Source organism: Trichosurus vulpecula, chromosome 1, assembly GCF_011100635.1.
Source record: "Trichosurus vulpecula isolate mTriVul1 chromosome 1, mTriVul1.pri, whole genome shotgun sequence".
Lineage (NCBI taxonomy): Eukaryota > Metazoa > Chordata > Mammalia > Diprotodontia > Phalangeridae > Trichosurus > Trichosurus vulpecula.
The window spans coordinates 231,187,497-231,200,459 of NC_050573.1; the positions used below are offsets into that span (position 1 = coordinate 231,187,497).

The window sequence follows — 12,963 nt, forward strand, 5'->3', positions numbered from 1 at the left end:
ATTCCCACAATCACACACACACACACACACACACACACACACACACACACACACACCAGAGACACACAGATACCAGTAATTTTTGAAGAGATCACATAAGTCGGTAGATTTGGAATCAAAGGGCCTAGGTCCAAAACCCAGCTCTGTCAGCTTGCCTGCAAGACTAGGCAAATCACTTAACCCCTGCAGACCTCAGTTTCTTTATTTGTAAATGGGAGAAGGGCAGGGAAACTAAATGACCTCTGAGGGCCCTTCCAGGTCTAAATCTCTGACTGTGATCCCAATAGGCATAGAACATTGCTCCATAGGACCCAAACCACAGGGAATTTAGTAGAGAGGTTAACGTTGTTTTCTCCAAGGCCACTGCATATGGAATTAGACCTCCTCACAAGTACTCATCAACTCCTGCAATGAAGGCATTCTTCTAGTATTGAGCTAGTCCTAAGGACCTTTGAGCTTCAAACCTAACTCCATGTTTGGCTTTCTGTCAAAGAACCACAAAATTTCAAAGCTAAAAGGAACCAGAGCAGCCATTTAGTCTAATCCATTCCTGAAATTAATCCTTACTAAAAAATAGTTGATAGATGGTTATCCACTAAGATGACCTAAAGCTTATTAAAGACCTTTAAGAATGGAGAGCCCATCACTGCCAGAGGCAGGTCTTACACAGTTTGGGAACACTAACCTTTAGGATGTCATCTTGATGACAAACCTGAATCTGACACTTTGTATCTTCTCCCCATTGCTCCTGATTCTCTCTTCTGGGGTCTATCCCTCAATCATTTCCAAAAAGCAAAACAGAAACAAAAATCTAAATTCAATCTCTTCCGTATGGTAGGCCTTCATATTTGAAGAAGGCTCTCCTCCAGGCAGAACAATCCTAATTTCTTCACCTAATCTTCAACTGGCCTGGTTGCTCTTCCCTGTATGTTTTTCAGATTATCATTGTCCTTCTTAAACTGTGAAGCCCAGAACTGAACACATACCCCAGCTATCCAGGCAGACCACATAGGTACTACCATCATCATATTCCTGGAATCGATGGCTTTCTTAAAGAGCCCAAAATCATGTGAGGGTTTTTTGTCTGCCATTTTGTACGTCTGACTCACACTATCCTAGAGGCCACTAAAACTCTCCAAGTAGTTTCAGGTAAATCTCCGTCTAACCATAACTTTGGCCATCCTGTATTGAAGTTGATTATTTAAGCCTCAGCATGAGACTTTTACATTTATCCGTATCAACTTAAATACGGGGCAATTGTGGCATAATGAATAGAGGGCCAGCCTCAGAATCAAGAAAACATTTACCTCTGACACATATTGGCTGTGTGAGCCTGGGTAAATCAATTAACCTTTCAGTACCCCAGCTGCCCCCAACTCTCTAAGACTACACATTGTGGAGAAAGTACTGATTTTCATCAGTGGAGGAAGTTTACTCACTAGGAGCCCCTGACTAAATTGAAATAAAAGATGTTGTCTAAGGAGGAAAAATAACTCATTAGATTCAGTCTGTCAAGATATTTTTGGATCTTAACTCTATCATCTTAAGTGCACTATCCCTCTTAGTTTTCTATCATCTGCAAATTTGATAAGCATGTTACCCATGTCTTTATCAAAGCCGGTGATAAAACTGTAAAATAGGACATCAAGCACAAATAGTCTACTGGAGACCTACCAAGTTGATATCATACCTTTAACTACTACTCTTCAAATCTAATTATCCTTTAAGAGATAGATGTGATGACCCATTTGTGTGCAAGTGCAGTTACATGCAGGAAGATGTTCCCCATTCCTGAATCTCACTAAATGGTTGACACACACAGATATACCCCACATCTTGGATGCTCCTTGAAACTCCTGGTAAGTCCCATTGTCTTGTCTGATTCACATGGAGGATCTCCAATGAGGACCTTTGCATTGTATAGCTGTCTAAAGTTAACTCTCATAAAGTATGTCAGTTGATTTCCTTTACCCTTAAGCCAACTGAACTGATGTCACAACACTTATAATCCTCTAGACTAAACTGCAAGACAGAAGAAGTACAGTTTTAATGTTAGAGTTTCACCTTGTCAAATTTTTTCCCACTTCTCATTTCAGAAATTGGTGCATAGCTAGAATTTCTGAATTACCTAGTAAAAATTCTAGAAAGGCTCTCTCTTACTCTTTATTACCTACCAAATAAACAAGCCTCTAGCCCATTTATAGAGGTGGTAATTAACTTTATGGAAAGAAACAAAGGATTTTTAAGAGTTTTATTTTTTTTTAATTTTATTTTCCCCATAGCAACAAAAGCCCCATGAATAACTATCGTTAAGGGAATATCTGATCTTCAGCAAGTAATTTCGCCTACAAGTTTAGATGACTTAGGTGAGGAGAGTATTGCTTATAAATGCAGTCTTTTCTCAAGCACTATAGATTTCTGAAAATATTACTTCACCTTCCCTTTGATGAATTAGTAGATCCTTCATGAGAAGGTAGAAGCCTATTACTGTGGCCACTCAACAGTGTACTGGTGGATTTCTTGGGCTCTCAAGGTTTATAAATACCACTTGGGCAGTTTATACAATTCTGCAGTGAACTTTTCTGTCAGAGACCATAAAGCAAAGCCTACCACCTACTACATCAACCTAGCAGGTAGTTCCCATGATTTCTTCAAAGGGGACATTCAGGCTCAGTTGTTTCAACACTAAATCTGGATTTTGACATGTTCTAAAAATACCCATGTAGGAAAACAATGACAAGTTTTCAAGTAAATTCAAAGCAACTTACTACATGGATGTCCTAACACCTTCACTTCGTCAATAGCTAGGTAGCCATAACGTCCTGAAGTTACCACTTCAAAAATTACCTGTAAAATGAAGAAAGATTTCCATTAGCAATTCTGTAAATATAGCAATCTGTTTGCATCATTAAAAAAAACCTGTAGATATAGAATCATAGGATATAAGTTCAAGTGTTGAGTCTTCTGTTTAATAACTGTGTCATTCTTGGAAAGCTATGTCAGTTAGAGGAGTAGTTTTGCAGAGTGGATAAAGAAAGTTCTAGGTGAGAATCTCGCTCCTAATCTAGAAGAGAGTCCAGCAGATTACATAATTTGAAAATCCTCTTCATAGAGATAATATTTGAGCCCATGGGAGCAGATAAAATCAATAAGGAAAAATATTGTTAAAGAAGAGATGTCTCAGGAGGGAGCCCTGGAGAATACTCATTTTAGAGGGAGCAGGGAGTTGTTGATCATCAAAAAAAGGAAACTTTATGAGATTGGATAGGTAGGAAGAATGTAAAATCAGAGGCCAGATGAAGGGGGCAGACAAGTGAGTCCATGTTAAGGAAGTAGAGGTAGTGAGTACAAATGATTCTTTCTAGGAGTTTGTCAGTGAAAGGGAAGAGACTTACTAGCCATCTAAGTAACCCTGGGCAAATTATTTAACAGCTTTTCATATTTTTATTTTTTTTGCTTTTATAAAATATTTTATTTTCCCCCAATTACATGTTAAAACATTTTTTAACATTTTTAAGTTGAGTTCCAATTTCTATCCCTTCCCCTTCCCCCCCAACCTTGAGACAGTACGCAATGTAAACTATATATGTCTCACATTTTTTAAAACTGTAAAATGAAAATAATATAGGACCTATCCCATGGGATTTTTGTGAGCATAAAATGAGACATGCCATGCAAAGTATTCTGAAAATCATAAAGCGATATATGTGTCAGCTACTACTAACCAGTAAAAGTAGAACTAGATTAGAGTTATTGTGAGTAGCAAAAGAGATAATATGAGTGAAGTGTTTTTATTTATAAAATATTACTCAAATGAGCAGCTGAGTGGTACAGTGTTTAGAGCACTGGGCTTGGAGTCAGGAAGACGCATCTTCTTGAGTTCAAATCTGACCTTAGATACGTGCTAACTGTGTGACCGTGGCCAAATCACTTCACCCTGTTTGCCTCAGTTTCCTCATTTGTAAAATAAGTTGGAAAAGTAAATGGCAAACCACTCCAGTAACTGCCAAGAAAACCCAAATAGGGTGAAATGGGGATGACAAACCAAACCACATGGTGTTGGACACAGAGGAAATGACTGAACAACAAAAGGAAAACAGATCAAGTTGGAAACTTCCTAAATATTATTCCTATTATCCCCCAGTAATGACAGAAGAGGTTTCCTGACATTTCTTCATCCTATAACCTCCCAGATTTCCATCTGCCTCTATTCCTTTTCACTCTATCATAGCCATTCACGGGAATGGTCCTAGCTTAGATATTACTATCACTCATAACTGTGCTATTGCCATGAGTCTAAAATATAAAAATCCCCTTGCTAATGATAATATACCATCACTCTATCTTTCACTTGTAAATTTATTCTTTATCCTCATGGAAACACCCAGACTCAGGGATCACTTTTCCCCTTTCACAATCTTGACCTTAATTAAACTACATATTATCCTCTTTGCTTCCTTTTGTTTCCACCATTTATGACTTGCCAATGCTCAATACTGCATAATCCACCTCCCCTTACCTTCCCCCCACACACACACACTCATAATCTGCCTTTTCTGATCATACTCCCAAGTCACTAAAGAAAGCAAGAGGAAGTCACACCACTATGTCCAGAGGGTCCACTAAAAATTACACTCTTGCTGCTTCATGGAAATCTTTTTATTTTTCCTTCATTGATCACCCCACTCCTCTCAGCAGCTGATCCAACTTTTCTTTTCTTTATTTAAGCGCCCCAGGTTACCCTTACCCTTTCACTCTCCACTGATGTCCTTTATTTTGCTTTATTGAGAATATCAAGGCCATCTGTCTGGAGGGCCCCATCTGTGCCGATATTGCTCAATCCTGTTCTAGTATCTTTATCCATCCTCTCTTCTTTTACTCTATTCTCTAAGTCCTCTTCCTTGTTAAGGCCAACTCTTCTATTAGGGCCCTTGACCACATCCAGGAGCCATCCCACTGAACCACTGGAAACAGATATGATCACCAGAGGTGAAAAATAGATTGAAAAAGAGGAGAAAATGACACAGGAGAGAGTGCTGGAGAATACTCATTCTAAAGAAAGTAAGAAGTAAGTGAATCCCCTCTCTTTCATTCATTTTCCGTCTTGTCCTATTTACAGATTCCTTTCCCGGTTCCTAAATACATACCCTTTAAAAATGAAATAAACAAAAAAAATGAAATAAAAAACCTTGTGAGTTCTCTGTGACCTTGCCACTCCCTCAAGCGACCATCCCAAATCTCTCCTCCCTTTCACTGACAAACTCCTAGAAAGAACTATACAATTATACAAATACTACAAAGTATTCAAAAATTATTCAAATAATACAAAATAACTTTCTTAACATATACTCATGTGTCAGCTCCTCTTAATCTGGCCTCTGACATTGACACTCTTCCTACCTACTGGACCTCTCCACAGTTTCCTTTGCTGAGTGATCACCTACTTCCTGTCTCCTTTAGGAAGAACATTCCCCAGAGCACTCCTGAGTCATCTTCCCTTCTTTCTCACTATTTTTTCCCTTAGGGACCTGATCTGTTCCTGAAAATTCAAATATTATCTCTGTGAAAGTTGATTCTCAAATTACAACTTGTTTTAATCTCTCCGAGACTCTAACATTCAACCAACTGTCTGATGGATATCCTCTCCTGGTTGTCCCATAAACATGTCAAACGCATCAGGTCCAAAAAAGAAACTCTCTTCTTCCAAACTTCCCTAATTGTGTTAAAGGTACCATAATATTTCCAGCCACCTCACTTTAAAAGAAAAAGTGTGTATGTATGTGTGTGTGTGTGTGTGTGTGTGTATATATCTCATATATATATACAAGTATATATGCATATATAGTTATGTAAGTATGTGTGTGTATGTATATGTTAAATGCATACCTACTGTCTGCTAGGCAGGCCTTGTGGCATCCTTAGGACTACAAAAAGGGATAGGTTAAGGTCTCTTCCCTGAACAAACAAGACATTCCATCTCTCAGCTCTGGGCATTCTTTGGCCATCCTGCAACCCTGGAATGCTCTTCCTCCTTCATTCTGTCTACTGACTTTCTTGGTTTTCTTTAGGTCTCAACTGAAATCCCAGCTTCTACAGGAAATGGTCTCCAACCCCTCTTAATTCTAGTACCTTCCCTCTGTTAATTATTTCTTATTTTTCTTGAATACAGCTTGCTTTGTATGTATTTGTTTGCATATTTTCTCTTCCATTCCATCTTAAATTCCCTGATGGCAAGTTATCATGCTTTGCATCTTTTGCCATCCCCAGAACTCTGGCGCTCATAGATTGGACAATAGGTCCCTGCCCTCCTAGCATAGAATGAATATAAATACTAAATAGTAACTGTTTCTCTTTTGGCAAGGAACCCTGAGCGTCTTCCCTTCCCAGTTTGATTTTATTTTTGAGTTTTTGATTAAAGGGGCCATCTCTTGATTAACTTCTTAAAAAAGCCTATTCACTGAATGAGCATTACCTCACTCAAAGTGAGAGCCTGAAAAAGCCTTAGCCTAAAAGGGCCAGGGTCTCCCAAAGCACCCTGGACCATCTGCAGTCGTCCTGGTGAATATCTGGCCACTGGACCCACATGGCTTTGGAGGAGAAAGTGAGGCTGGTGACCTTGCCCAGCCCTCCCTCACTCAAATCAAAGTCAACTGCAAGTCACGTCATCATTTCCCTGGCGTCATGGTCCTCTTTGAGAATGAAGGACACACACACACACGCACACACACACACACACACACACACACGCAACCTCCTTGAGGACAAGTCGCCATGCTTTGCTTCTTTTGGCATCCCCAGCACATAGCCTGGCATATGGTAGCCACTTACTAAATGTTTATTGATTGATTGAATGATCGATTGGAAAAAAAATCTAATTGGGAAGATAAGAAAAACATGCAAATTTCACCATTACCACAATGTTTTAAGAGCTGTTCAATAAAGCAGCAGAAGATAGGTAATAATGTAGGATGTGTGGGGAATAGCCACATGAATTTTGTTGTGGTTGTTTAATTGTGTTCAACTCTTCATGACCCCATTCGGGGTTTTCTTGGCAAAGACGCAGGGGTGGTTTGACATTTCCTTCTTTGGCTCATTTCACAGATGAGGAAGTAAGACAAATAGGGTTCATTAACTTGCTCAGGGTCACACAACTAAGTGTCTGAGGTCACATCTGAACTCAGGAAGGTGAGTCTTCCTGACTCCAGATCTGGCACTCTACCTACTGATTCCCCTATCTGCCACACAAATGTTGTATTTCAATCATCAGAGCGTGGTAACTAAAAGATACCTTAGATAGGGCTCAAGAAATTCACAAGAGTACAGCCTTCCACCAGCAAAGTCACATCTATCCCCGATAAAGAAAGCAGGAAACTGAAAATGGATCTGGATTTCTGTATGGGGTAGAATGGGTCATACTGCACTTTGGCAGGAAGTCTGAGAAAGGACAAATACACTTTCCCTTAATTCCTCTGGAGACAGAAAGGACCTCAGGAGCACCAGGAAACTTTCTGCCCAATCAGTTCTATCATTTCCACGGCAGTTTGGTCAGCTGACCTGACCATGAAGGCTAAAAAAAATGAGGACCACAAAAATACAATCAAACATATACCTACTTATTTTTGCAGCTACGATTGTGACTCCTTCATCTTCTACCTCATGCATTACAACATAGGGAAAAGGAGACTCTGCTGGTAAGTAAGTCACATGATAAAAAGACTACCCCTGCCATTCATGTTAAGAACTTTCAGACTAAAATCTATCTAAACTTACGCTGCTCTAGCTTTGAATAAATTTAGACCAGGGGTAAAAGAGAGAGAGAGAATACACATGCAATATATCTATATATACAAATATATATACATATATATATATATATGTATATACACACTCACACACAAGTGTGTATGTCTCAGTTAACATAGTTCCAAACCCATACACTCAAAAATGATCAGATAATAAAAATAAAATTGTTGTCTGCATAACAAGAGGTTAGCACATTTCTAGACCCCCTAGGATGATGTCACCCACGCTGAAAACATTGGGGGACCTACTTCTGGGAGACAGAAGAACTGGTGCACCCACGGACATTTGTCACTACAGTTGGATTGTAAGCTCCTTGAGGGCAAGGATTGTCTTTTCTTTCTTTTTGTATCCTCAGCATTTAGCAAACTGCCTTAATAAATGTTTGTTTGTTTGTTTGATTGATTGATATTACAGCTTTCCCTCTTCCCTCCCTCCCCCACACTGGATACACAGCAGGAGCTATCTACATCTTCAAAACTGCTTGCCTTGAACTCTGTCAAGGTTTTTCCTGCATTTCATAGGAGGTTGAAAGATGACTAACAACATTTGGTAAGAAGGAGACGGCCTCCCTCCCCACTTTGTGCCACAAGGCCCTTTACTTCAGGTTATGAGGACCCCAAAAATGGCCCTTGGGTTTAGACATTTTTCTTCATCCTTTTCCATTCTAAGTATAAGAAACAGAAACCTGAGAGCTCAAAATGTGGGTAGCTAGGTGTCCAGAAATCCAGGCTGGGTGGGACACTAGCCCAAAAGGCTTTGAACTTGGACTTGAAGAAGTTAATGCAATGCAAGAACTGAGCTTAGCTGAGAACCTAATCTCCTTGGTGGGGGTGGGGAAGAGAATTAAGCCCATGAGGAGTTGAGAAATGCTCGTATGTTTGTTTTTGACAGATCTTTAAAAATTTATAACATTTATAAAAAACTAATCTGATTTTAGGTGGTTAAATGGAAACTGGACACCAAGCACAGAGCCCCTGAAATGAGGGGTTGAGGGAGGGCCACGAACGGTGGTGGTTCAAGCCTGATGACCCAAAAAGAAAGACTTCCCAAACCCCTCCCCGAATGGGAATAAAAAGCAACAGGCCATTCTGAGAGAGTGGGGTCAAAGCAAAACACATTGCACACGCATCACAAGTGCTGGATGAGCATTTAACTTTGTTACTTTCAAACATTCAAAGGAAGTTTTTAAAAGATTTTCCCTTTCTGATCTTCGTCATTAGTGCCACTATCTCCTCTCCAATTATCCAATTATCATACTCATCTGTCCATAATATGTAAACTGTTATAAAAGCTCTTTGAGGGCTGGGACTATTTTGTCCTTGTTTTTGTAGATCCAGAATGATGCTTGGCACATAGTAAGTGTTTAATAAATACTTGATGAATTCATTGGATTTCACTTTGGATAATCGCAAAAGCCATAAATCCTGCCATCCTTAGCAGTTGTGCATATTTTGCTTTCAAGCATCTTTTGATGACAACGTACCATCACCACACAGTACCAGGCCTTTGAACAAATGCTGCAAAATTAAAAATTCTGAAATGAAGAAACATTCTGGGATGACAGCATTCCTACAGAAAATAAATGACGTCCCTTCAGTCAACTAAAAGTGTTCATATCTTTTATGGTTCCTAGGAGTTTTCACCCACATTAAGAAATGCTCTGTTGGGGTTTTACAGATAATACTGTCCAATCTAATTTAGTTGTTTTTTTTTTTATATTACATTGCAAAATTTTTTTTAATTTAAAAAAATAGTACCTTGCAGCTTTGTTAATTAGTCCCCCTTTACAATTTCCTGTAAGCGGGAAAGGAGCCAATGGATAGGGAAACACAAAGGCCAAAGCCCCCTGAATTTTAGTCTGTGAACTAAGATCAATGTCATAATGCTTTCAAATAGATTCAACTACAACCTCATCAGAAATAACTCTGACTCTGAAATGCTGTACTTGCAGGAAGAAAAAAAATACATAGAAGCGTATCCTAGCATCGTCTTTCTCAGTCCCAATACCTATAGGACAATCCTTTTTTATCTGTCTGCTGTTGGCTACCTAGAAATTTTATAATGAAGTATAAATCCAAATGAGACACCAAGATCTTTTTCCAACTAATAAATCCACACACAAAAGAGAAAACTATATGTGAAATATTGAGGAATACCGTATGGACAACTATGTAGCTGAAATAAATAGATAATCATTTATTGACCATTCAAAGTTGCTGATCACCAAGCTATTTAGCTTTTTGTTCACAGATGGGGAAATATAATTTTATTATGCTACAAGTTTTAGAAAGCCAAGATTTTAAAATACCATGAAAGATTTCAGTGTCACCTACTTAGCTACTGGGAAAATTTTTCTTTTCTTTTTTTTTGGCTACTTTTGGTCAAGGTCAAAAGGAATGTAAATTCAAAAACAAATATAATATTTTGTATCTTTTCACATGGTAAATGTAGAACTGCTATAATTTCAATATATGTACACTGATTAGAATCTGAAAAAGCAAGATCCTGGGGACAAAAAATGCCAACAGAAGCAATTGACATTATAGGAAAGAACACACCAGGACCCACAATATCCTTTACAAATAAGAAAATGAGTGAAAGATTGATTGGGGATGTTTGCATATTTACCAGTGGCAGAGAGTCATACCACAAATATTGATTTTAGGACATAGCATCCAAATAGCAATTTGTCTAATCACGTTTCAGCCAGGAGATAAGTTGAGTCTATTTTTGTTCCAAATTTAAAGGCACACACAGTGGGAACTAGCATCACACCCTTTTCCCTCCCTTCCCAAAATGAATGGTGATTGCTTAGGGTATGTAGGCTGGAGGATGGGAGAAACTGAGAACTGCCCACAATCTCTTTGGTGGGGTTGATAAAGAGCCGAGATTGCTGATAATTTTGTTTGATTTTGAATAATATTCACACAATTGCTTGAAAAAAATTAAGAAGGCACTTTTTCAAGTACTGCCAAAAAAAGGAGTATTTCTTCTGGGAGAAGATGCCCCAAGATTTGAGATACTGAAGCAGATTTTGTGAGGAAGGTTTTGCTTAATAGTGGAGAAGAAAATCTTGCTTTCTGAGCAAGCCAGAAGTATAAAGTGAGAAGTCAATGTATTGTCAAAATTTGCATGGGGTAGTAGGATAAACTCTGTATGTGGGGTAAAAGGGCGCTGGCTCCCAATCTCAACTTCTCATTTAACATCTCTGTGCTGCAATTTTAAGGCCACTAGGAAATGCAGCAGATAGACTGAGGGGGGAGCCTAGAGTTCAAATCTGGCCTCAGACACTTACTAGCTGTGTGACCTTGGGTAAGTCACTTAACCCTGTTTGCCTCAATATCCTCATCTGTAAAGTGAGCTGGATGGGAAAATGGCAAAGCACTCCAGTATCTTTGTAAGAAAACCCCAAATGAAGTCATGAAGCGTCGGACATGACTGAACAACAGTGCTTCAATTACCTTACGTGTGTTTAACCAGTAGGGGACTTTATTAACCTTATCCTATTCATATTCACCACATTAGTTATGGACTCGACTCTGTCTTGAGGGAGTAGTGGGAAATAAACCATCAAGCTCTCTATAGTTCTTGAGACTTAGTGATCTCAGGGCAGCTAGGTGGTGCAGTGGACAGAGGACTGGCCCTGGAGTCAGGACGACTTGAGTTCAAAAATGGCCTCAAACACTTGCTAGCTGTGAGCCTGGGCAAGTCACTTAACCCTAAATGCCTGGGGGGCGGTGAGGAGATGAGTGATCTCTTTTCCTTCAATTTCACCTCTCTCTGGGTGGCTGTCCTCTTCTTAATGGTCTAAGAAAGCTGGCTACTGTAGATTCAGCCAATCCAAATTAGGTCTTTAACCCTCGCCTATAAGAAACATCCACATCCTCCCTTTATCTGCAGTATTTCACTGATCCCAGTCATATGGTCTTAACATAAGGAAATGACCAAGCAAACAGAGATATATGCATGCATACTGCACAGAATGTTTTACACTTTCCGTACAATTACCCTACATCTAGCACACAGCCCACACAGATTGAGGCTGTCTCCAACAATTGCATCCAATTTCAATTGTTTTCAGTTTACTTTTCATGACCCCATTTGGGGTTTTCTTGGCAAAGATACTGGAGTATTTGCCATTTCCTTCTCTAGCTCATTTTATAGATGAGAAAACTGAGGCAAACAGGGTTAAGTGACTTACCCGGGGTCACACAGCTAATAAGTTTCTGAGGCCAGTTTTGAACTCGATTGTTCCTAAATCTGGGCCTGGGACTCTATCCATCTCACTACCTAGCTGAACACTTGGCAATGACAAAAAGCTCTATCCTCTAACATAGCATTTACCAGTTTGGCTATGTATACAGGTCTAACAGACAACAAACACATTCAGACAAATTAAAGAGATTTTTAGAATATATAATTATTGTCAAACAATTTTGAGACCCTGGATGAATCACTTAACTTCACAGGGCCTCAGTTTCATATCTGTAAAGTGAGGTTGGACCATATGATCTCTAAGGTCCTTTCCAGCTATAACAGCCTCTAATCCTATGAAATTTATAACTTGAGAACAATAAATTGTCACAGCCAAAAAAGGTGCCATGTAATAAGTCTGTCACTCTACCAGGAGATGTACCACATGCTGAAAACAGCTGCAAAAGGAGACACAAAGAACACTACCCTACCATCTGTCTCACATTTTTGTTCCTTTTATTTATTTTTGGTATATGTATTTATATATATATATATATGTATATATATTTGTACACATATACATATGTACATATGCACGTATGTATGTGTATGTATAAATATTTAGTTTAGCTGATAAAAACATTGTCTAACGAAAAATGGTATGTGGTGAAATACAAAACAAATGCAATGTAATCGATTACTAAAATGAAATAATTAGATGACCCAATTCTGACAGAAAACCTTTAACCGAACAGGAAACAGAATGATGAGGAAGAAGGCAGTCTGACCCTTGAAATACCTGCCTACCATCTGATACCCTTGTATTGGAGAAAGTAATCAGGATTCTGAGGTGGTAGGTAGGCCTCAAGGAGGTGAGCTCCCTAAGACTTTTCTAAAGCCAACACAAATAATAATAACAATAACTCACATTTTACATAGCCCTTTGTGATTGACAGAGCTCTTTCC

The 12,963-nt window shown here is 38.9% G+C and overlaps 1 protein-coding gene across 4 annotated transcripts in view; it reads right to left on the reverse strand.

The window, feature by feature from the left end:
• The window catches only part of PTPRM (protein tyrosine phosphatase receptor type M), a 1,028,886-nt gene that overhangs the window by 656,713 nt on the left and 359,210 nt on the right, over positions 1-12,963 (reverse strand). For all 4 annotated transcript variants that reach the window (XM_036752813.1, XM_036752827.1, XM_036752817.1 and 1 more), the window contains one exon: positions 2,769-2,847. In XM_036752813.1, the coding sequence (XP_036608708.1) occupies positions 2,769-2,847 (79 nt within the window). The remainder of the gene's footprint in view (positions 1-2,768; positions 2,848-12,963) is intronic.